The sequence below is a fragment of the Cryptomeria japonica genome, chromosome 3 (assembly GCF_030272615.1).
Source record: "Cryptomeria japonica chromosome 3, Sugi_1.0, whole genome shotgun sequence".
Taxonomy (NCBI): Eukaryota; Viridiplantae; Streptophyta; class Pinopsida; order Cupressales; family Cupressaceae; genus Cryptomeria; species Cryptomeria japonica.
The window spans coordinates 975,778,628-975,803,468 of record NC_081407.1 but is presented as its reverse complement, the minus strand read 5'-3'; the positions used below and the strand labels follow the sequence as shown (position 1 = coordinate 975,803,468).

General features: G+C 37.5%; 1 protein-coding gene across 2 annotated transcripts; it reads left to right on the top strand.

Annotated features, from left to right (window-relative positions):
* Positions 1–21,793: 21,793 nt before the first annotated feature.
* LOC131078360 (remorin 1.4-like) lies at positions 21,794–23,845 on the top strand. Of its 2 annotated transcripts, none has more exons than XM_058016034.2 (4): positions 21,794–22,246; positions 22,333–22,537; positions 23,055–23,136; positions 23,404–23,845. In XM_058016034.2, exons 1-4 carry the CDS (start codon positions 21,856–21,858, stop codon positions 23,515–23,517), a joined length of 792 nt encoding a protein of 263 aa, XP_057872017.2. In that variant the 5' UTR covers positions 21,794–21,855; the 3' UTR covers positions 23,518–23,845. The 2 variants fall into 2 exon arrangements, with proteins under 2 accessions (XP_057872017.2, XP_057872016.2); XM_058016033.2 differs by having other exon boundaries at positions 23,401–23,845.
* Positions 23,846–24,841: the final 996 nt, after the last annotated feature.

The window sequence follows — 24,841 nt, the reverse complement described above, 5'->3', positions numbered from 1 at the left end:
CCACTTAGGACACAATATGACCCAAAGCGACCCAATATGGTGTCACTGGGGGTCATATGGTGTCCTAAGAGGTCATAAGGGTTCATGGGACACCATATGACACCGCAGGACCCCTTAAGACACCAAATCATGTCGTTAGGGGTCATATTGTGTCTTACGGGGTCGTAGGACACAATATGACCCCTAACGACACAATTTGGTGTCTTAAGGGGTCTTATGGTGTCACAAGACACCATATGACCCTTAACGACACCATAGGACCCCTTAAGACACCAAATCATAACATTAGGGATCATATTGTATCTTACGGGGTCGTAGGACACAATATGACCCCTAACGACATGATTTGGTGTCTTAAGGGGTCATATGGTGTCCATAGGGGTCATATGGTGTCCCATGAACCCTTATGACTTCTTAGTACACCATATGACCCCTAATGACACCATATTGGGTCACTTTGGGTCATATTGTGTCCAACGGGGTCATATGGTGTAAATATGACCCCTAACGACATGATTTGGTGTCTTAAGGGGTCCTATGGTGTCACAAGACACCATATGACCCCTAACGACACCATAGGACCCTTTAAGACACCAAATCATGTCATTAGGGGTCATATTGTGTCTTACAAGGTTGTAGGACACAATATGACCCCTAAAGACATGATTTGGTGTCGTTAGGGGTCATATGGTGTCCATAGGAGTCATATGGTGTCTTGGGACACCATAGGACCCCTTAAGACACAATATGACCCCTTAGGACACAATATCACCCTAAGCGACTCAATATGGTGTCACTAGGCATCATATGGTGTCCTAAGAGGTCATAAGGGTTCATGGGACACCATATGACACCATAGGACCCCTTCAGACACCAAATCATGTCGTTAGGGGTCATATTGTGTCTTACGGGGTTGTAGGACACAATATGACCCCTAATGACACAATTTGGTGTCTTAAGGGATCTTATGGTGTCACAAGACACCATATGACCCCTAACGACACCAATTGACCCCTTAAGACACCAAATCATAACATTAGGGGTCATATTGTGTCTTACGGGGTCGTAGGACACAATATGACCCCTAACGACATGATTTGGTGTCTTAAGGGGTCTGATGGTGTCGTTAGGGGTCATATGGTGTCCATAGGGATCATATGGTGTCCCATGAACCCTTATGACCTCTTAGGACACCATATGACCCCTAATGACACCATATTGGGTCGCTTTGGGTCATATTGTGTCCTAAGGGGTCATATTGTGTCCTAAGGGGTCCTATGGTGTCCCAAGACACCATATGACCCCTACGGACACCATATTACCCCTAACGACACCATAGGACCCCTTAAGACACCAAATCATGTTGTTAGGGGTCATATGGTGTCCTAAGGGGTCATAGACCACAATATGACCCCTTAGGACACAATATGACCCAAAGCAACCCGATATGGTGTCATTAGAGGTCATAAGGGTTCATGGGACACTATATCACATAACTATCATTAGGGGTCATAGTTATGGGTCATAAGACACAATATGACCCCTAACAACATGATTTGGTGTCTTAAGGGGTCCTATGGTGTCCCAAGACACCATATGACCCCTAAGAACACCATAGGATCCCTTAAGACACCAAATTGTGTCATTATGGGTCATATGGTCTCTCTCTCTCTCTCTCCCTCTCTCCCTCTCTCTCCCTCTCTCCCTCTCTCCCTCTCCTCATCTCTCTCTCTCTCTTTCTCCCTCTCTCCCTCTCCTCTCTCTCTCTCTCTATCTCTCTCCTCCTCTCTCTCTCTCTCTCTTTCTCCCTCTCTCCCTCTCCTTCTCTCTCTCTCTAAAATATGACCAATAAAATCCGATATCCAATTTAATCGGATATCAGATTTCTGCCATGTGGCAGTTTACTTCATAAATGGCGGCAAAGGGAAATTCTTTGGGAACCGCAATTTTTTGTACAAAAATCGGATATCGGATAAAGTCCAATATCCAATTTTTGTACTCAAATTTTCAAATTTCAAATTCCAGCTTGGGAATTCTTTGGTATTAGGCTTGGAAGTGACAAGGTTGGAAAGTCAACTGAAAAAATGTGTTTTTCAATATTCCTTGATTTTCCAGACTTTACACTGGTGGTTGACGACTTTTTTTGTAGCCAAAATTGATAAAACGAAAAGGGTTTTTTAAGGACATCCCTAGCTTTCCAACAATATAAGGCTTGTCTTATTTCGACTTTAGTAAATAATTATTATTTATTTTCTAATTGAATTCTGACAATAGTCCTGATTGATATACTGATTGAAAAACACTCATAACTTTCAAACGGTATAACATTTTTTGAAACTGAAACATGCATCACATCCTATGTTTCGTCTACTATAGGGAAAAAAAAAATTTAAAATTCATAAGGTTTTGACCAAGTTAAGGTGGTCAGACGTAGGAGTTTCTAAATTTCTGAAAAGCTGTAGTAAAAAAATCATAAATAATTATTTAATTCATAAAAAATTAAAAACAAATATGTGTCACATCCGGACATGAGTCTAATACTTTTATTATAAATATTATAAAAAAATATTAAGATTTGATTGTGATTAGGGTGGTCAGACATACGTCTACTTCTTATTTTTTTCCTAAAATTTTAGTACCACTGCATTGAAATTTGAAATTTTCATCAAATAGGATTTTTTTTTCCCAAAAAACAACTAGTAGCTTAGAAACTACATTCAATTTTATATATATTCTCTTCTTACATATTTTAAAAATAATGTTCACAACTTATTCAAATTTTCATGTCAAGTTGCATAACTCTGATTTTTCTGAAATTTCATTGCCACTTAAGGGCCTGTTTTGGCACACCATGATCCTGCACATACCCGGATCATTCCTACAAGAAGAAAACAAAGAAGATATTATGCCCCCAATCCTTTCTCCTCTTAGTCAAGATGGACTTCCTCGAGTTACTCAGAGGGATAATAATCGAAAACCAATATAAAACACAACACACAAAGAAAATTTTTATGCATAGCTCAAACTGTTTAGTGATTGTTTTCCAGTATGTTGTTTTGCTTGTTAACTCAGTGATAAAACTCTTCAGTAGTCAGGAGACAGGTAACTGACTCGGAGTGGACAACCAGGTTTCAATGATGTAAGGTTGACTTGGTTGATACTGCTTAGGACATGTAATGTGCTCTTGTCGATTACCTAAGACTAGGACATTGATCGGTTTCAAGCCTTGAGGGTTCCAACGAACCAGGATGTCACAAAAGTGACTGAAATATGTACAAGTGAAAGCAAATATGCAGGAAAGTGAGAATGTCAACGTTGCGTTAATAGATGGAGCGCTTGAGTACAAGAGGCGTCTGTTTGTCAGGTTTTCACTTGCTTAGCAAAGATTCATTGTTATTTTATTTTTTTTACTGAGGTGCCTGTTTACCAAGTTTTCACCAAGGCATTTTCTCTCTTTTTTTTTTTTCTTTTTTTTTTTGAGAATTTTTTCAAGACTTTTTCTGATTTTTAGGATTTTTTTCAGGACTTTTAATGATTTCTTCAGGACTTTTTAGCTATATAGGCTACTGGAGCAGAGAATATTTAAGTGAAGAATTTCTTCAGATGGATGGTGTTGATCGGTTCGTGGTGTTGTTCTCCTTCCGATGTTGAGAGTTGATAGGCACCAGAGCCAAAAGCTACAGTAACGATATAGGGACCCAGCCAGTTGGGTTCGAACTTCCCTTTGTTGTCTTGAAACTGTTGATTTTTAGGATTTTCTCTTAGAACTAGGTCACCAACCTGAAATTCTCTTTGTCGAACCTTCTTGTTATATCCTCTGGACATTCTCTTTTGATACACTCTGAGATGATCAAATGCCACTTGTTAACGCTCATCCAACAATTTGAGCTCTTGCAATCTAGATATTCTATATTCTTCATCAGTAACAAGACCTTGCAAAGAAACTCTTAGAGATGGTATTTCCACCTCAATAGGTAATACTGCTTTAGACCCATACACCAAAGAAAAAGGTGTAGCCCTAGTAGGTGTTCTAATACTTGTTCTATAAGCCATAGTGCAGGATTGAGCTGCAGATTCCAATCCTTCCCAGATTTGTTCATTGTTCTGTGTAAGATAGTCAATAGGTTTTTGTTAGATGCCTCTGCTTGTCCATTACCTTGAGGGTAATATACTAATGACCAGTGTTGTTTTATTTTGAATTTCTCATAGAGTTCATTTAGATCTTTGTTCTTGAACTATCCTCCATTGTCAATTATAATGGATGAAGGTATACCATACATGCAGATGATATAATTAAGAATAAATAGAGCTACTTGTTTTCCGGTTGCTTTGATGTGCAGAACCGCTTCTACCCACTTAGTGAAGTACTCAGTGGTAGTGATAATAAATTTGTTTCTGTTAGATGATGCAGGATATATTTGGCCAATTAGATCAAACGTCCATTGTTGAAAGGGCCAGTGTTGATGAATACTAAGAGTGGGGGTGAATTAGTATACCAAAAAATACTGAACTCAAACACTTTATCAGTCTAGCAGTAAACCGATATAACAGTTTAACTAACAAACTAGTTAACACAAATGCAAACCAAACAGCAAGTAAGGCATTCACCCACAGAAGCACAAACACCATAACACAAGAGATTTTGACATGGAAACCCAAATGGGAAAAAACCACAGTGAGATGAAAGTCACAAGTAACTATCTGTAGAATAGTAAATAGACCAGTTAAGGTCAGACAGGTTAAGGTCATACAATGTTCTTTACCAGAATAGATCCTATTAGGAATCTCAATCTCTGTTAGGAGATAAGTTCGATTAAAGACTACCTTGTGAGAGGATTTTAGATCCACAGATGTGAATCACCTTGTTAGAGGATTTACGAAGGCTAATCTGGGCTTACCCGGTTAAGGTTTTCTAACTTGTCAAAGATGTGAGTAATCAACAAGTGAATGATCTAGCAAATAGCACAGTCTGCTTGGTTAGATCCATGATAGCTCATTGCTAATGCATTTCAGCATTACTTCAGTCTTCAGTAAATCCACACTCTGTTACAACACATAGACTTGATCTTCTCTATTAAGATCGCACATACAAGAACTCATCAACCACCAAAAACCCTAATAGCTACACACATATATTAAAACCCTAGACATGATGTCCTTAAAAGGAGTTTGATTTCATTTCAATCCAATAGGATTACATTGCAAGTTCCTAGGTTCATTGTATCTAGACACGTTTGGTAACACGGCACAAAATCACCATCAAAGTGTCGGTGGATGTTAACTCATCACAAAAATATATAGGTTGGTAACTCATCATAGAGTATTACCGGTTTATACAACTTTATCGGTTACTGGTTGGTAACTCAGAGTAATATCAGTTTAACTATTAAACAGATTAACGGTTGACAACAATTAAGACTGGGAAAATGATAACTATCACTTATAGTTCCTTTGCTTCATTTCTCTTGAGATCCTCGAACCGCTTGAGGTCCTCATGTCGCTTGAGATCAGTAAACACTTTTTGCAAGACACCGATAGTCTAAAGACTATAGCATAATACTGGTTTGAAATAAATACTGGTTGAGCATAACTCATACATACAAAAAGTGATCTCATATAAAGTGTGTGTCCATCAATGACAATCACAACATAATCATCAAAAATGCCAACAATCTCCCCCTTTGGCATTGATGGCAACACTTAGGAAAATTTTTGACATCTAAGTGTTTTACAAAAAAAAATATGCCATAATAAAAAAATTCCCCCTAAGCATATACACTATCCCTTTGCAGAAAATACAATGTATACTACTTCCTTACAGAGATAAACATGAGTATACATAGCATGCATCAAAATTTAAATACCAGAATACTTCTCCCCCTTTGCCAACAATGACAAAATACAACTGAATAACCCCTGTTTCTATTAGCTGAATAAATGTTTATGACAATAAAGAGTGAAATTTGTCAAAAGCAGATTTAAAGTCCTGCATAAATTGCTTCATGGATAAGGACCATGACTCAAGCAATGAGGTAGCAACCTCACTCTCCATTTGCATCTGGGATACCTGTTCCTCCATGGCGTCCAAGGTACTCATCTCTTGAGTAACCATCAAGGCATCTAGATTGAGATAGCACTTCTGAAGTATTTGCAGTTTGGGTAGTATAACTAGTTGTAGTTCCTACAAATCCCTGGTCTAGTTGTTGATCTCCAAATCAATTCTTGTAGGCTGAAGTTGAAACCGGTGAACGGTTTTCCCATAAGCGGTAAAGGAATCATATGGGGTCTTGAAGGTGCTTATGAATGTCTGCAAATCAGTTTGCAGTTTGTCTTTTTGGGCAAGCACATCATCACAGAATAGATAGGGTTGACATATCTTACTGAGTAGTAATTTCCCCTGATCCATTGCATCTCTGATGTCCTTCTGTGTCTTTTGCAGATTAGACCGGAGCTCGTGTAACTTTTTCACCAGGGCAGTGTTCAAAGCCTTTTGATGCTCTTTCTTGGCATGCGCTTCAGCAACCTCTTCCAAGCTTTGTACCTGGTCCTCCACAACTGTGCATAAGAGTTTCAGTTGGGCCAGAGAGGAATTGGTACTAGGGAGGTTGGTACCGGGTATCAAATTGGTAAGAGTGTCCACCGCATCTTGGATCACGTCTTGATCCTTCTTCCTCCTTATCACCTCTAGGCGTTCTTGAGCAAGCTTAATGCTTTGTAGCAGCTCCGATTCGTTAGCAGATTGGAGGTCAATGGGACTGGTAATGTCAGCCGGTTTGGCTTGACTACCAATTGCCTTTGGAGTCTCCACTTGAGTGCTCTGCGCCACTTCCTCCTTCTCTTTCGCTCTTAGCTTGTCTTCTTTTGCCTTCTTTTTCTCCTCTTCCTTTGTTTTTCTTTTCTCTTCTTCTTCTTTCCGCTTCTCTTCGTCCTCATCCTTCTTCTTCTTCTCCTCTTCTTTTCTCTTCTCCTATTCCCACTTCCTCTTCTACTCTTCCTTTCTCTTCTCCTCTTCCTGCTTCCTCTTCTCCTCTTTCTTTCTCTTCTCCTCTGCCTGTTTCTTTTCTTCTTCCTTCTCCGCTTCCTTCTTCTTCTTCTCTTCCTCTTGTCTCTTTTCTTCTTCCTTCCATTTATTTTCTGCTTCCTTCTCTTGTCTCTTATTTTCCTCTTCTTTCCTCTTGTCCTCTTCATGTTTCCTCTTTTCTTCTTCTTTTCTCTTTTCCTCTTCATCTTCCTATTTCTTCTTTTCTTCTTCTTGTTGCTTCTTCTCTTCCTCTTCCTATTTTTCTTGTCCTGTCGCTTCAATTGGTGTACCTGGAGTAACATCTTCACTGTTCAAGGCATCAACATCAATAGGTTCCATTTTATCAGTGACCGGTACTCCTTCACTGTCATACGCTTCATCCGGTTGACTGATTTCTGATTCTTGCTTAGCTTTCCGGATGGCTTCTGCCACTTGGTGCAACTTTAGAGTGGATTGAGCAAGGGAGTGGGTAAATGTTTCTTACAGGATACATGCTAAGTGTACAGTACTTTGTTGATCAGTCACCACATTTCAACATCATCTTCATATTCCTTGACAATATCACCTGATATTCTCATTCTTTGGCTCATTTTGCATCTGAACTCATCAAAGTATTTATTCAAAACTTCTGGATAACTAGTTCCAACCGCTTGAAGGCTTTCCTTGATTTGCTTTGTAACTGGTTGGTCGACAGACCATTGAATATCTCTGACTTCTGGGAAGTAACCTTGGAAGTAGAAGAACAACCCAACCAATAGTTGTCCAAACTTAAATCTCAGGGCGTTGTCCTATTTAATCGACTTCAGGTTCCCCAAAAGTTGCCTTTGCATACAAGTGCATAAATCAAATGATGCATCTTCTTTAATCATCTGTAAGCAACATTTATTGCTGCAGCACAGATAGAGTTGATCCTGCTAGCATAAAATGTCTGGTAACCTATTACCATGTAGGCATATTTGACTAGATCATCCTTGATGGGATTGATGGTCATTCCCCATTAGTCACTCACAAAACCAGTGAGTTTGGTCATTTTCGTCTTGCTGATCTTCCTTAGGGCTGGCACTTCACCGATATTACAGAAACCGGTGACAACATGAATTGCTTCTGGTGTGATGTCATGCGTCCACTCTAAGTACATTTTATCACTGTATACTCTTCTCAGAATGATGCGGATGTGATCATCTAAAAACTCTTCAAGGAAATAGACTGCATTGTGAAGCTTCTTCTTTTCCAAGACGTTGAATTCTAGTTTGATCTTCTTGTCCTTTCCACAGAATAAGACTAACTGAGAATGGATCATCAGAGATCCTAGGTCTTCAATTTTACAATCAATATAGTCCGAAATACCTTCCTCCACTATAACACCAGCAGGTATTTGAGATAGGGCATTATATTTTGCCTTTCATTGAATGAAGTCTACTGATTCAACGGGTGCACTAGAGCTAGAGTGTGATGCGGAAGACATGATAAGCAGAGAAATTTGAAAAATACCTTCGTAAATCAGAATTTAGGGCTTGAAAATTACACTTTGCCACACACTCCTTCGGTTGCTAAAATACCGTTTTGTGTTCTACACTTGACCAATTGATATTCGCTTCTGATTCTTCTTCAAGGTTTTGAAAAATTCTTTGAATCTCAATCCAAATTGCTTTTCGTCGCTCAGTGCTTAAAAAATTCTTCACTCGAGAACTAATAAGTGAAAAATGACTTGAAAAGTCCTTTTAAACAAGTTCTTCACCTACAATAATAAATGCTCCACTATTAGGGCATAAACCCTAATTTGCCTTTTACCATTTCTGGTCTTCTGCCAGTTGACAAGTATCACATACCGGTTAAGGTCTTTTACTGGTGTAAACAGGGGGTTCAAAAATTTTCACCGTTTTCTCCCCCTAAGCTTTTCTGATGCTTAGTTTGCCGGTTCAGTGACTTCCACACTAGGTGCAGAAACCGGTTCTTCTTGAGACACTTCTTCTGGCTTCTTCTTTCAGGTTTTCTTCATATCTGCTTGAACAGTTTCAACATCAATCTTTCCTTTCGGAGTGACCGATATATCATCCGATATGTTCTTTCTCGTTCTGTAGAATCTTGTTGTATGACCCAGTTTGTTGCAATGATAGCAAATCATTCCAGGTGCTCTCCAAGGTCCATTATTCATGTTTCCATTCTTCCTTCTGCATGTTGCCACAGTGTGACCACTACCATGACAGATCAAATAGGTTGCTCTCCATCCGGTTGCCGCTTGATAGCCACTGCTTCTTGACTGATGATTATAGGTATTAAACCGGTTTGGGTTCCGGTTCCCAGAGGGTTTAGAAAAAACTCCTTGACTCCTTTGAGGATACCTTCTGGTGTTGTGCATGACACACCTGCATTCAAATGCTCTATGCCCAAACTTGTTGCATGCATAACAATTACCATTGAATCTATTGGATCTAGGCTTGTTGTTTAGAAAATAAGGAAAATTATTGTAATCCTTACTTCTACATACATTAGCAGTGTGTCCTTCCTTGAGACAATTAAAGCAAACAGGTTTGAACTTTTGCTTACCTTTATCCTTTGGTGTCGGTTGCTTCTTTGATGCTCCATCTTTTGTTCCAGAGGTCTCACCTTCCTCATATTTAGAGAAACCAAGTCCGTTGGTATTCTTTATCGATTTAGCTGATTCAAGCTTTTGCTCTAGCTTAACAAAACTCTTATTGAATTTGGCAAGTATTTCCTTTGACTCAGTAAGTTCTTTGGTAATAGCAACATTAGATTCCTTCAAGGTTTCATTCTCAAAAATAGCCATGTTTATTTCACCTTGCATTTCCTCTTTTTCTACTTTTCTCTCTTGGAGATGAGCGGTAAGTGCACTGATCTCTTGCTTTAGCTTGGAGATCTCCTGATCTTTGTCTTTTACAAGATCTTCAGCTTTCCTCCGGTTCTCAAGCTCTTGACACATTCTAATAGTCAGTCCTTCAAGTTCCCTTCTTAGGTTGGCATTGGACTCATTCATTTTTTCAACTTCTTGAACTAGGGCTTCCATGTTTGCTTCATCAGAAGAACTGTTTTCAATTAGCTCCATCAGTTTTTCAGCATGCTCTCTTCTTTTTGCCTGAGAGGCCTTATATTTGACTTTAAGTTCATCATAGGCTTGCTTAGTCTGAGTGAGCCGATGAGTCAGTTCCCTCACAGTGTATTCCCCCATATCTCTTTCCAAGTGGTTAGACTTATAGAAAGGTTGGCTCTGATACCAATTGATGAATACTAAGAGGGGGGGTGAATTAGTATACCAAAAAATACTGAACTCAAACACTTTATCAGTCTAGCAGTAAACCGGTATAACAATTTAACTAACAAACCGGTTAACACAAATGCAAACCAAACAGCAAGTAAGGCATTCACCCACAGAAGCACAATCACCATAACACAAGATATTTTGACATGGAAACCCAAATGGGATAAAACCACAGTGAGATGAAACTCACAAGTAACTATTTGCAGAATAGTAACTAGACCGGTTAAGGTCATACAATGTTCTTTACCACAACAGATCCTGTTAGGAATCTCAATCTTTGTTAGGAGATAAGTCTGATTAAAGACTACCTTGTGAGAGGATTTTAGATCCACAGATGTGAATCACCTTGTTAGAGGATTTATGAAGGCTTTTCTGGGCCTACCTAGTTAAGGGTTTCTAACTTGTCAAAGATGTGAGTAATCAACAAGTGAATGATCTAGCAAATAACACAATTTGCTTGGTTAGATCCATGATAGCTCATTGCTAATATATTTTAACATTACTTTAGTCTTTAGTAGATCCACACTCTGTTATAGCACACAAACTTGATCTTCTCTATTAAGATCATGCATACAAGAACTCATCAACCACCAAAAACCTTAACAGCTACACACATATATTAAAACCCTAGACATGATGTCCTTAAAAGGAGTCTGATTTCATGTCGGTCCAATAGGATTACATTGCAAGTTCCTAAGTTCATTATATCTAGACACATTTGGTAACATGACACAAAATCACCGTCAAAGTGTCGGTGGATGGTAACTCATCACAAAAATAAACCGGTTGGTAACTCATCATAGAGTATTACTGGTTTATACAACTTTACCGATTACCGGTTGGTAACTCAGAGTAATACCGGTTTAACTATTAAACAGATTACCAGTTGACAAAAATGAAGACTGGGAAAATGATAACTGTCGCTTCTAGTTCCTTTTCTCCGTTCCGCTTGAGATCCTCGAACTGCTTGAGGTCCTCATGCCGCTTGAGATTGGTAAACACTTTCTGCAAGACACCGATAGTCTAAAGACTATAGCATAATACCGGTTTGAAACAAATACCGGTTGAGCATAACTCATACATACAAAAAGTGATCTCATAGCAAGTGTGTGTCCATCAATGACAATCACAACACAATCATCAAAAATGCCAACAAGTGTGTCACAAAGGGTATGAGATCCCTTGCTGGAGCATGGATAAGGTGCCCATGTAGTTGGCACTTTTCACAAGTTTTAACAAATTTTATAGCTTCTTTCTCCATGTCTGGCCAGTAGTAGCCAGCCCTTAGTAGTTTTCGTGCTAAAGTTAGACCATTCGAATGGGATCCACAAACACCTTCATGAACCTCGGATAATGCGCATTGGGACTCCTTAGTTTCTAGACATCTAAGCAAAGTATTATCTAAACCTTGCTTGAATAGGTCATTAGCAATGATGACGTACTGTGACGCATTTTGGATTAGGTTCCTTGTTTCATTTCGAGAAATATTAGTAGGGACAACTCGATCACGCAGGTGAGAGTAAATGTGGCTATAACGAGATGAGTCATGTCCAATAATAGAACTGACCATATGGGACTCGGGGGAATCATAGGCAGGATAATGTAACTCTTTCACCAGGAATTCAAAGCAAAAATTAGATTCCTGTCGCTGTGGTATAGATGCCAAGGTGGCCATTGCATTCGCTGCTCTATTTGTTGTTCTGGGGATCTACTGAAATGATACGAAGATAAAGTATTTCTTGAGATCATCTACCATTCTTTTATAAGGCATCAGTTTCTCATCTCTTGTCTAATATAGGTCATTGATTTGGTTGATGATGAGTTGAGAATCTCCATAGATGTGTATTTCAACAATCTTCCACTTGATGGCTAGCTGGATCCCGTTTACCAAAGCTTCATATTCTGCAATGTTGTTTGTGCAAGGGAAGAGAATCTTGTAAGCTTTCAGAATTGAATATTTTTTAGGAGTAATAAAAAGTAGTCCGGCACCAGAACTATGTTGAGTGAAAGACCCATCAAAGAACATCTTCCATGATTCTTCAGTAAGGTGCATGATTTATTCATCTGGGAATTCTATATGCAGAGGTTGGCTGTCTTCAAGTGGAGCATCAGCAAGTTGGTCTGCAATAACCTATCCTTTGATGGCTTTACTTTCCACATATTCAATATAAAATTCCATAAGAACCATAACCCATTTGGTCAGTCTCCCTGTAAGAGTTGCTTTACTGAGAAGATATTTGAGCGGATCAATCTTAGCTACCAGCTTAATAGAGTGTGCCAACATATAGTGCCTTAATTTTTGTGATGCAAAGACCAATGCCAAGCATTCTTTCTCTATTATAGTGTAGTTCATTTCATACGACACCAATGTTCTACTGATGTAATAGATAGCTCGTTCCTTTTTATTGTCATCTTGTTGTGCCAGAAGTGCCCCCAGTGAAGTATCTGTAGCTGATATGTATAGGATTAGTGGCTTACCTTGAATCAGTGGCATTAATATGGGTGGATTAGAAAGATATTCTTTGATTTGTTTTAAATGTTGTTCACAATCTTTATCCTAGTTGTATTGAACTCCTTTCCTTAATACCTTTGTGAAGGGTTGAGTTTTGTCTGCTAGTTGAGATATAAAGTGCCTTATTGACTGAAGACGACATTGTAAACTTCTCATTTGATTGATGTTCTTGGGTGGAGGCATTTCCATTATAGCTTGACATTTTTAGGGTCAACCTCAATTCCTTTTTTTGAAATTATCTAACCAAGCAATTTTCTTGATGTTACTCCAAATGCGCATTTTTTAGGATTTAACCGGAGCTTGAATCTTTCCATTCTATCTAGTATGAGGCCTAGTTCCTGAATATGCGTAGATCTCTTCACGGTTTTTACCAGGGTGTCATCAACATAATCTTCCATGTTTTTATGCATCATATCATGGAAGATAGTGGTTACCACTCTTTGGTAAGTTTCTCCTGCGTTCTTTAGCCCAAACGGCATAACGTTCCAGCAGAAGGTTCCCCATGCACACATGAAAGTTGTCTTTTTTTGGTCTCTAGGTGTTATCTTGATCTAATTGTAACCAGAGAATCCATCCATTAATGAATACATCTCATATCCAGCGGTCATATCTACTATCATGTCAATGTTGGGCAATGGAAAATCCTCTTTCGGACATGCTTTGTTGAGATCCTTGAAGTCTGTGCAAACTCTAATAGATTTGTCTACCTTTGATACAGGTACTATATTTGATATCCATTTTGCGTAGTCTATAGCTCTGATAAATCCAAATTTTAGCAATTTTTCTAGTTCAGCCTTGACTAGTAGTGCCACATGAGGATGCATCTTACGGAGTTTTTGCTTGATTGGTTTAACTCCTGGTGTAATAGAGAGATGATGCATGATGAGATCAGGATCTAGTCCTAGCATATCTGAGTATGTCCATTCAAAGTTGATCTTCTTTTCTAAAAAAAGGTTGCCAAAATCTTTTAACTCTTTGCTGATAGTGATTGGGCTAAATGAACGATGTGCGATGTCTCTTGACTCCCAATATTCACTGGCTGAGTTGGCTCGATCAATATGGAAGATCTCTCCTGGAAATGACTTGGCAGTATATCAAGTATCTCACCTTCAGGCGCCTCATAGAGGTTTTCACCTCTAGGTACGTCCTTTATTTTCTCCTTTTTAGATTTTGATACCGCCACAATGTGGTTTTTGCCATCAGGTCTTTTATTGTTATTTTTCTTTTTTTTGTGACTAAGATACTTGATATCTGTTTCAGTCCTTTTTTCACTCTGTTCACTGACCTGGAAGAGTTCATGGGTTCAACTACATTGAGATAATAGGCTAACGTATAGTCATTGGCAAAAGTAGGTACATTCAAGGGTTGGTTATAAAGAGTACAATCAATCAGTTCAAGATGTATTAAGGATAAGGTTGGAACAGTCTCAAGGGAGTTCACGATACTATCATCATGGCTTTGGACCGACCAGTAGAGTTTTAGAAGACTACCTTGCGTATGTGTCTTGAGACCAGGAAGAGTCACGACATGATTATCAAAATTCATGTTAGTATTTAGTGGACCTAACCCAACCGACCTACTTCTAGCATTGTCACCTACTTTAGACTGGACTACATATCGTGGTGTGACAGTAACAGGGTCAGCGGACAACATCTCAACATTCATGACAGAGTAGTCATAATGTGTTGTTGAATAATTGTTGTTATAAATAGAGCTCCTATCTGAGTTATTAGAGTCATAAGATGAAGTTTCTGACTCATCTTCAAGTGGCTTGGTAAAATTATGTATAGTATCAATACCCACATCTTTGATGCTGCAAGTTCCTTCGTGATTTGGTTCATGGAGTACTTGTATTTGACACACTTGCGGACATAACCTTGATGGTTTTGTTAATCTCTATTGCCTATTCCATTCAGCTTCCTCTGGACTAATGACTGGTTCTATTTCTGTAGCTTCTAATTCTTCTTTCATAGTTCCATAGTTGATTTGTCTTATCTCATTAGAGGGAGAGTTGGTAGGTGAAGAAATTGCTTGTGTCCATTCTTCCTCCAGTTGTTGTTCATAGTTTTCTCGTCTTTTTAGTCTAATTTCTTCCATTTCTCTTTGCATTCTTAGGCGCATCAGCTCTTGTGCATCATCTGTGATATCACTAGATTCTTCAGGGGTTTTTGTAGTAGATGTATCTGAGAGATGGTCAGGACCCCATTCATACTCATTGGAATCAGTTTCTGAATCATCTACTTGTTGTTTGCCAGTATATGTGACCGGAATGTTCAACAGTGCAAACAATTCTCTGATTCTATGTACTTCATCTCTCATATCCTCTGGGACTTCTACTTCCTGTGGTATTATAGCCGATGTAATTGGAATTTGATTACCATTTGTTTCCTCTCTCTAGGTGGGCAATTCTTTTTGTTCATCGTCACACTCTTCCTGAGTTTGTTGAGTATTAATTTCTTATGTTGTTAAAGGTAGTACCTTTTTCTTCCACTTAAGTTGATGGTGGGATGTGTGCTTCTGATCTGATGTCTTTCTTGGATTATATCATAGTCCAGCTTTATCATTGGTAGACTTAGTTTGGAACTGAATAGGTTCAACAATACCTTTTTGACGTTTGCCTAGAGGACCAGTACCTGAATATCCCATGTGTTGAAGCATCTTATAGCCTGGACCATATTGTGTCGGGGAAATCTCACAATGTCGTATTTCTTTATTTGTACTATCTTCTTTGAAAAGCGATTTGAGAACATCATCCTCTTCTATTTCACCTGCAAGAGAAGTAGAGGACTGTATAAAGAGACCATCATACATGACTTTTGCAGTTGAAGTTTGTGGCTTCATAAACTCTTATGGTTTTCCCGACTGTCTTGGTGATGGAGGAAGAGACATTAGTGAGAGTATAGGCTCTATCTTGTAGCCATTTATGCTAGTGTTTGTGATTTTCAATTTCTTTTCTAAATATTTCAGCAAAGATTCCAAACTTTCAACTGTAGAGGTTGCTCTATTATGAGGAACAAAAGCATCAGCACTCTGCATTAATGCATTGCAGGTATATCTTGTATCAACGGGAATACCGACTTCAACTCCATTATAAGGAAATTTCATGCATTGATGATACGTAGATGGTACTACTTTCATTTCATGAATCCATGCCCTGTCTAGTAAGATGTTGTATGATGAAGATCTAGGACTTGAAAAATGACATCTCTTTCTATAGGTCCTACCCTGATTGGTAATAGTACCAGACCCTTAGAAGTTCTTTCTTCTTCATCATAAGCCTTGATTGTTATTTTCTTTGTTGGGTAAATAAAGTTTTCAGAAAATCCCAGCTGTGTCAGTAGATTGTAGGTACAAATATTCAACCCAGCGCCTCCATCTATCAAAACACATTTAACTCGGTGTTTATGGATCATGGCTTCAATGTGTAATGGCTGGTTATGTGGGTGACTCGGTGAGTTATCATCTTCTTTAGAGAAAGTGAGGTAATGAAGTGAGGTCAGGTGACCCACCATAGATTGAAACCGACCTATGTCTAAATCTTTAGGGACACTGGTGGTAAGTAGAGCCTTATCCAAGACCTCTCAATGAGCAGAAGAGATCTTAAGCAGTTCCAAAATGGAGATTTAAGCATTGGTTCTCTTTTATTGTTTGACAATACTATAACCAGGAGAAGATGATAAAGCCAGCTGTTTTGATTTGGCCATGATTGTATCTGTTTGTCTATCTAGTAGATTTGATGTTGTTTGATCGAAAGTTGAGGAACTAACTCCTGGGAGAGTAATCTTCCTTTGAGCACGAGTCACAACATGAGCAGTTTGTGCTTGACTTTGGTGATCCTGGACTATGATCACATTGCAATATTCAGGTTGAGCAGATTCAATCATGTTGATCACATTATCGTTGTTAGTGTAGGTATAATTGACTCTAGCTCCTCCCTTGGATTTTGAGGAATCTCCTTGTTCATAAGTCGGTAAGGGATCTTTAAAGGCCTTATGATCAGTATTTGTCGCGTGATTTCCAACAACGATCTTGCTTGCGTCAATGAGATCTTGGATTTCATGTCAGAGTTTCATGCAGTTGTTTATGTTATGTCCTTGTTTCGATGGTAGTCACAGTATTCGTTTTCTCTCCACCATTTGGGTCTAATTTCTGGGTCATATGGTCTAGAATTGTTTGGCAATGTTATCAAATTATTTGCCAATAAAGTTTTAAAAGCTGATTCATATGACTCATCTAGAGGATTAAAATCACGCTTAGGTTTTGAAAGCCAAGGCTTTTCTTTAAACCATTCTCTTGCTTTCTTTGGAGAATTTTTTACCGTAGTTTCAGTTGCCTTGAGTGCTTGCATGCCACTGGCCAAGTTAAATATTATGGATTTTATTTTTGCTTGCATAGTATCTACCACTCCATCACTAACAACATTCCTGTTGTTATCTTTGTCGTATTTCCAGTACTTTCTCTTTTCTTTAGAGCTACAACCTTGCGATGTTTCTTTCCAAAGTGATATATCTCCGTTTTTTATAAACACATCTTCCATTCTGAGGGCGTCATCTACCATTTTGTTGAATGAAGGATGTGCTTGCATTTGGACACTGTATTTTAATTCAGGGATTAGGTTGTTGACAAATATATTCATTTTCTCAAGATCTGGGATAGTCCGTGAATATCTAGAGAACATCTTTCTCCATCGTTGGAGAAAAGTGAGAAAGGGTTCTCCTATCTTTTGTTTGGTATTGCAAAGCTCTATTATGGTGATCGAGTGGCGAATGTTGTAGGAATATTGTTGTAGGAATAGTTGGATTAATTCTTTGAAAGTTTTTATTCCCACGGGTAGACTTGAGAACCATTCCATAGCTTGCCCCCCTAAACTTCTCGGGAAAAGGTGCACGAGATACGTTTGGTTATGCATGAACTCCATACATAAAGCACAAAATTCTCTGATATGATCTTGGGGGTCCGTATTCCCATCATATTTGTCAAACTTAGGCATTTCTACTCTTGAGGGAAATGGAGGCATTTAAAGGTTTTTGTCAAATGGGAATGGGCATATTGTGTCTAGAAAATATTGTTTTGGTGTTTTATCTTTGTTTTTTAGTTTTGTGACCTCAGTTTCTAATGTTTGCATTTGTTTTCTTATCTTTCCCCATGGTGTCTCTTCCTCTTTAGTGATGAGGGCCTCCACATTATAACTAGTAGGGAGTTTGGCGCCTTGCTTTGCTAATTCTAGGAAATAGTCTTCTTTTTTCCTAGCCATGATGACCTTCATCATTTTTCAGAACTCTTTATCATTCTGACATCTATGTACTTCAGCCTTGGGAGGTTCAGGAAGCTCAGATTCAGTCGATGAGGAATCATTGTCAGTGGCATGATTGTTGAAGTCGTCATGAGTGTCTCATTTACTAGCTTCTCTTTCTTGTCTTTCCCCGGACATGGTGGGAGATAGGGGCTGACCAAAGATTGGTAGATCGTAAACTAGTATTTGTGACGAGGATGGTTTATTTTGAAAGGGGTTTTCTACAAAGAATGGATTGTCGTTTGATGAAAAGGATGTTTGTTTCTTTTTCTTTGTCTGTTTTGCTGCGAGAGTTTCTGGTTTGAACAGGCTTTTGTAACCGACAGGACCGAGAGCTAAATGTGTTGCAGAAGTCAAGATCAAATCGTAGCTAGTAGTTCGTTTAACATAGTGATTGAGAGAAGTTACTAAGATCTAGTCTTGTTTCAGGAATGATCTATCCTATGTAAGATGTTATCTAAGTTAATTTAGGTTTGATAAGATGTTGTTTGAACTAGCTGAGAGATGATCGACAAAATCATGCAATGCAATGGCAGGGGTACACTATCAAGGTTGTTTATGCTCAGGAGGATGATAACCAGTTTTAGGCTTGTTGTAGACTGTTTTAGGCAGGTTTGATTGTTCTCGACTGGCAAAATCAGAGACTCGTACGACAGGATTTATGAGACCGTACGACAGTATAATAGCTTCAGGACAACAACAGTTCTATTTCGTATGAGTTGTTGCCTAATACCGTATGACAAATGAAGGTCCCGAACAACAAAGGATTCAGTGCAGTTATGTCTCGTACGACACAGGATTTAGCTTAAACGACAGACTGTTGGGTCTCGTACGATAGAGGATTGAGCTCAAACGACAATTTAGAAGACTCGTACTACACAGGATATGGTGCAGGACGACAAATGATTAGGTTCATATGACTGTTAACAAGATAGAGACAAAGATTCTGAGTTTTTCAATAGCTGAGTATGACAACTGATTATGACCAATTCTGAGGTGGACTGATTTTTTACTAGGATAGACTAGATTTGACACGGATAGAGTTTTATCACTGAGTTGTTGATTTGTTTCTCCAGTTTCAGTATTTCAGTTTCAGGGATGAAAACACACTGTATAAATAGTAACTTCAATCACGACATGCAAACCCTATGGAAGTTGACTTAGAGAAGAAAACCTTTGCTTGTTGACTTAGGTACACACCCAATAGTTAATCAGAATACAGTCGTTGAGTCTCACGCAATGGATTCTCAACGCCGTATTAGCCGACTCCAAACGCTACTGGGGGCACGATATGGCAAGTGTCTTGGGAGAGTTACTATCTCTCTTACAAAAAGATTATCAACCTTCTGGAGGTGAATCGGGTAGCTTCTAACTTTAATTGGATCTAGTAAGGGTTTCATTTGGCTCGTCGAGGTATAAACTCAATTAAGAAGTCTCCCAGCCTTGAAAACCAAGGTTCAATATACCCAAAGGTACTAAGGAGAGCTATTCCCGAGCATTGTCGTTGACTTGATTTTCATCAAATCATGTTTATTTTATAGTGGGTTGGAGTACTTGGCGTTTGGTTTCTCCCACTTAGGCCATTCCCCTCACACCAATCGTGACGGCTTTAAGAGTTTTTCAACCCCTCGGGAGGGCAGGCCTGCTAAAGATGTACAAATCTCAAACAAAGAAAATGCCTCAAGGGTCTAGATTTCTGATTGTCCAAAAAAAGACAAGAGCATACTCTCCTACCTCTCAGAATTTTCTAAAAACATAAAAGACGGATTTGTTCATTAACTAGATAGCAAGTTAGGTGCCTAAAAAAATTAAAGAATACACAATGTTTGATTGATTCTCTTTAGGCAACCTACAAAAATAACGTATCAGTAGTCATGTTGTTTTTATTCTTTGACAGGCATATGTTTGATTGATAAATTCTTTGACAAGTGTCCTGCAAGAAACTGGTTAGGATGTGAAAATACCAGGCAAACATAAGACAATTCAGGGTTAGCGTTAATGTAATCAAAATTTAATTCAAGAAAAACCCTAAAAAGTGAAACTTGCTTTAATCCAACAGAAAACAGAATCGTACGACAATTCTCATAGAGTGAAACGACAAAAGGATTTTGTCGTACGAGTTAGAACTAAGCATAGGATGACATAAGACAAAATCAAATATTCGGAACAGAATGTCATACGACACCATTTTATGATTCGTACGACAAATAACAGGCTTCAATATAATTGCGTATGATGCGGTGAAACTACTCATACGATATTTCGCAGAGATTGTACAGATGAAACTTGCAGGATAAAAAAATGATTTTGAGGTCAAAAAAGTAGTCTTCTGCCCCATGGTGGGCGTCAAAAATGTTTGTGTGAAAAGTGGACCTGTATCTATATCTGGAATACACAACACTTCAATTAAGTCATTACATGTATGGTTAGACAGATATAAGCATGAATAATAAAACCATAACAAATCGACCCATTGTCTTCTAGTAGATGCGAGTTTAGATTGCTCTCAGATTGCTAAGCTATCCAGTGACTAGACAACACCTAAACGAAAGATTTTTAAATATATATGAGCATGAATTTAAGCTAGATGGATGCAAGATTTAAGCAATATTAATGTAAGATATGCAAGATTAATCTAACATGATTTAAGAAATATGAAATAACTAATATGCAATATCTCAATGCAAATTCTCAATGAACCTAGAGCAAAAACAACATAATAACAATATATTCTCCAGGATCTTTGAATGAGAGATGAGAGCCTGAATTTATAGAAAATTCAGAAAGAAACCAAAGGTTGAGATCAAATGATGATGAGCGGTCAAGATTTTTCAAGAGGAAGCACAATCTAGGTGAATTGATGTGATTGGATGTTTTTCCCATTTTTAAAGGAAATTGAACTAAAATTAAGATAAAATCAAGAAAAACTGATTTATTCTCTATTTCATTCAATTTTAATATTTAATTGTTTTAATTGCTTTCTTTGAGATTATTCATCAATTTTTAATTCTTTCTTGGTCAATTAATTCCTTTTTTGAAGATTTATGCTCATAATTTCCAATTATTCTTTCTTGATTTGTTTCCTTTTTTAAAGATTTATGGCAAATTGATTTATTTAATTAAATATGCTAGGATATTTAATAAAATAAATAAGATAATTGTTTTAAAATGATTTAGTTGGAATGATCAATTAATTAAATAAATATTTAATTAATATTGGTTGATTAATTTTGCCATGTGACATTGATGATTTAAGAAATTAATTGTGTGTTTAAAATTGATTTAATTGTCTTTGGTTAGGACCTTGGTGACGTTGTCGAGATTAGGGGCCCATGGTTTAGATGACCATTTTTAGGGTATTACAATTACTAACTTTAAAAAAACCATAAAAATAATAACTAAAATTAGTCCATTAATAAATTTCACATGTACCAATAGCTATCCACTTGTACTCCAAGTAGTTAAAATTTATAGCCTTTAATTGGAGGAGTTGTGCAATTTTATTGGTACCTATAGTGCACAACTAGGGTATTTATGCATAAGTATTGAAACATCTTTAAATAGGTATCACGGAACACTTCTAAATAACCATTTTTTGATTCTTGTGTGCATAAGACTATTGAGGCTCTTCACTAATAGATATCAAATTCTTCTTATTAACAACTCTTTTCCAAATATATAAGTTGGTGCTCTTCACTTAGGGATATCAAATTCATATCATTAGTAGTTATTTTACAGAGCGCAAAGGTCATATGGAGAAGCAGAGATCTGGGTCGGGGGGCAGAGGAAAGGTCAGGCGGTTCTTCACATCTCAGCCCTCCTATTCGAGCGATGATAGCAGTGACATGATTGACGCAGTGGTGGCATCTCCACTGGCTGTGTCCACACACTTAACTGCCGACAGTTCCGGCAGCTCCTCAAAGATGAGTCCTGTTTCCAGTCGCACTCGAGCCCGAGGTCACATGGATCCAACTTCGGAAGGCTCTTTCTCTTTTGGCAGCAGGAGACAATTGGTTGAAGGCGCCAACTCAAAGGCCCTGGTGCCTTCTACTTCCATGGAAAGGAGGCACCCCGCCAATCCACAGGCTAAGGACTCCATGGCCCTGGTGCCTGTGCCTTCAAGAAAAGATTCAAAAACTCCTGGTATATTTGGTTCAAAGTTCCAACTTCATGCTTTTTCCGAATTCCCTTGATTTCTTATTTGGTTTCACTTGTTGTTGTTGTGTCAGATTCTGGGTCTTCTCGCCGGGACAAGCAGATGGTTCCTTATAGATCCCATTCATTTGATGACAGAGAGGGGTCAAACAGAGCATCTAGATCTTCAAGTGGTAAAGCCAGAGAGGAGAAGGAGAGCAATAGGCACATGGCGTCAAGCGAGGTGGAGGAAAAGGCATCTGCTTGGTTGGAGGACCAACTAAACCAGATTGATAGCAGGTATCATCTTAAATCCAACTTCTATCCAGCATTACAACATCTTTATGATTGAGCTTACAGGTATAAAGTCTATAGAACTTCAAAATTCAAAGCTAAATCAGTCTAAAAAGGAAAACTATAAAACAACATTTAAGAAAGATACAACATGTTTTAAAAATTTATTTTATGATGGATAATTGAGTGTTATCTATAATTTTGGCATAAAAATTATACATAATGAATTCAAAGTATTTTTATTGTACAATCTGGATTTTGATCCAGAGTTATAAACTGGTGAGGTCACAAACAGATAACATATTGGATCAACGAAGGCTCAAGCCTAAGATCACAATAGCCCAATAGGAGTTTGAAATTTGGTTGACACAACACCACCACCGCCGCTTAACCAACACACTATAGGATGGACCCCATTCTACAAATTTTAAAATTTGTAGAATGAAGGCAATTTTCTGATCTCGTAAACAACTTTGATAATACAACTTTCTATTCATTTTTGGATTGAATATATTATATGTAGGTATAGCAAGAAGAATAGTGTAATTCAAGAATGGGAAGAGAAGCGAAGGAATGAAGCCAACATGATTTTTAAAGAAATTGAGGTGAGATCTCTACACTGAGAGTCAATCTTAAACAGCACATTCTAAGTTTTAAGTTGTTTAGGTGGTTCATCTGAAATCACATTGGTTTCTTTAATAAATCCTATCTATTATTATGTTTCAGATGAACCACCTTAACAAATCAAAACTTTATATCATGCTGACAGTTTATTACATAAACAAAGCACTCACCATCTTGTTAATAATATTTTGTATGTAATTTGCTAAAGAGAAACATGATTTGTAACTTGTTAATTTCATTGACAGAAGAGATTAAATGAAAAGAGGGCGAAAGCATTTGAGCAGCTGCAAATTGAATTAGAGAGAGTTCACAATAAAGCAGAGCGAAAGAAAGAGAAATTGAAATGGCAAGAAAGAGACTGAAATGGCAGTGGTGATACACAAAGCTGATAAAATTCACCACGTTGGGAAGGAAAGAATCAGATGAAACCCACCAAAGCTTAAGTTTTGTTATTATTCTTATTCATGTACAACTGTAACGTGAAATTTCCTTTTTCTCTTTCTTTGATACTCCATATTCTTTGCCCGAGTTAAGTTAAAGACCTTTGGCACGATTCTTCACGAACTTTGCTTTTGTAGATACTCGTTAAACGATTTATTTTTGTGTTTGGGCCCCAACATTTCCTCTGTTTTAAGATGATGGTCAAACCTGCACAAATTGTTTGTCTTTCGTTGGAAAGTACATAAATTGGTAGAGCATATTCCTGATATTTCATATCTCGCATAATCTGTCTTTAAAAACTTATCTTGCTCATGGAGAAAAGTTTTATGGCACTGGAAGGAAATAAATACTTCTTAAATTATTTATTAAATGTAATGAATATGATTATGTAACTCTAAATTTGATGATGTATAAAAATGTTGATGTAATGTTTATTTTATTCATTTTTGTATTTAAATTATCTTTGGTTTAATGTGTGAGAGTTTGTACATATTTTGTATGATAATGATTAGAAGATCAAGTTAATGACAATGAGAAATATTGAAGACAACATTCACCATCATGTAAGTGGTTATATATGTGTGTATATATACATATATATATATTCATATATACACACACATATACATATATGTACATGTGTGTGTGAGCGTGTGTGTATATATGTATGTGTGTGTGTGGGGGTACATATATATACAAACAAACACACACACACACACACGTATACATATACATATGTGAGTGCACACACACACACACACATATACACACATACATATATGTATATTTGTACATATATATACACACATATACACGTACATATATATACACATACATATATGTATATATCTATGTACATATATGTATATGTACACACACATATAGCCACTTTATATGTATGTATGTATGTGTGTGTGTGTGTGTGTGTGTGTGTGTGTGTATGTACACACACACGTGTGTGTGTGTATGTGTGTGTGTGTGTACAAATATATATATATATATATATATATATATATATATATATATATATATATATATATATATATACGTGTGTGTACATATATGTATATGTGTATGTGTGTGTGTGTGTGTAGATCTTCTTTTGTTCCTTAAAAAATTGAAGCGTGTTTTATTCATTTTTCTTGTATTTGTACATTTTACATCAAATCAAGTACAAATTGAATATCTTTCAATATCATGGCATAATATGTCACACAAACATGTATCATGTTGACTCATAATGGG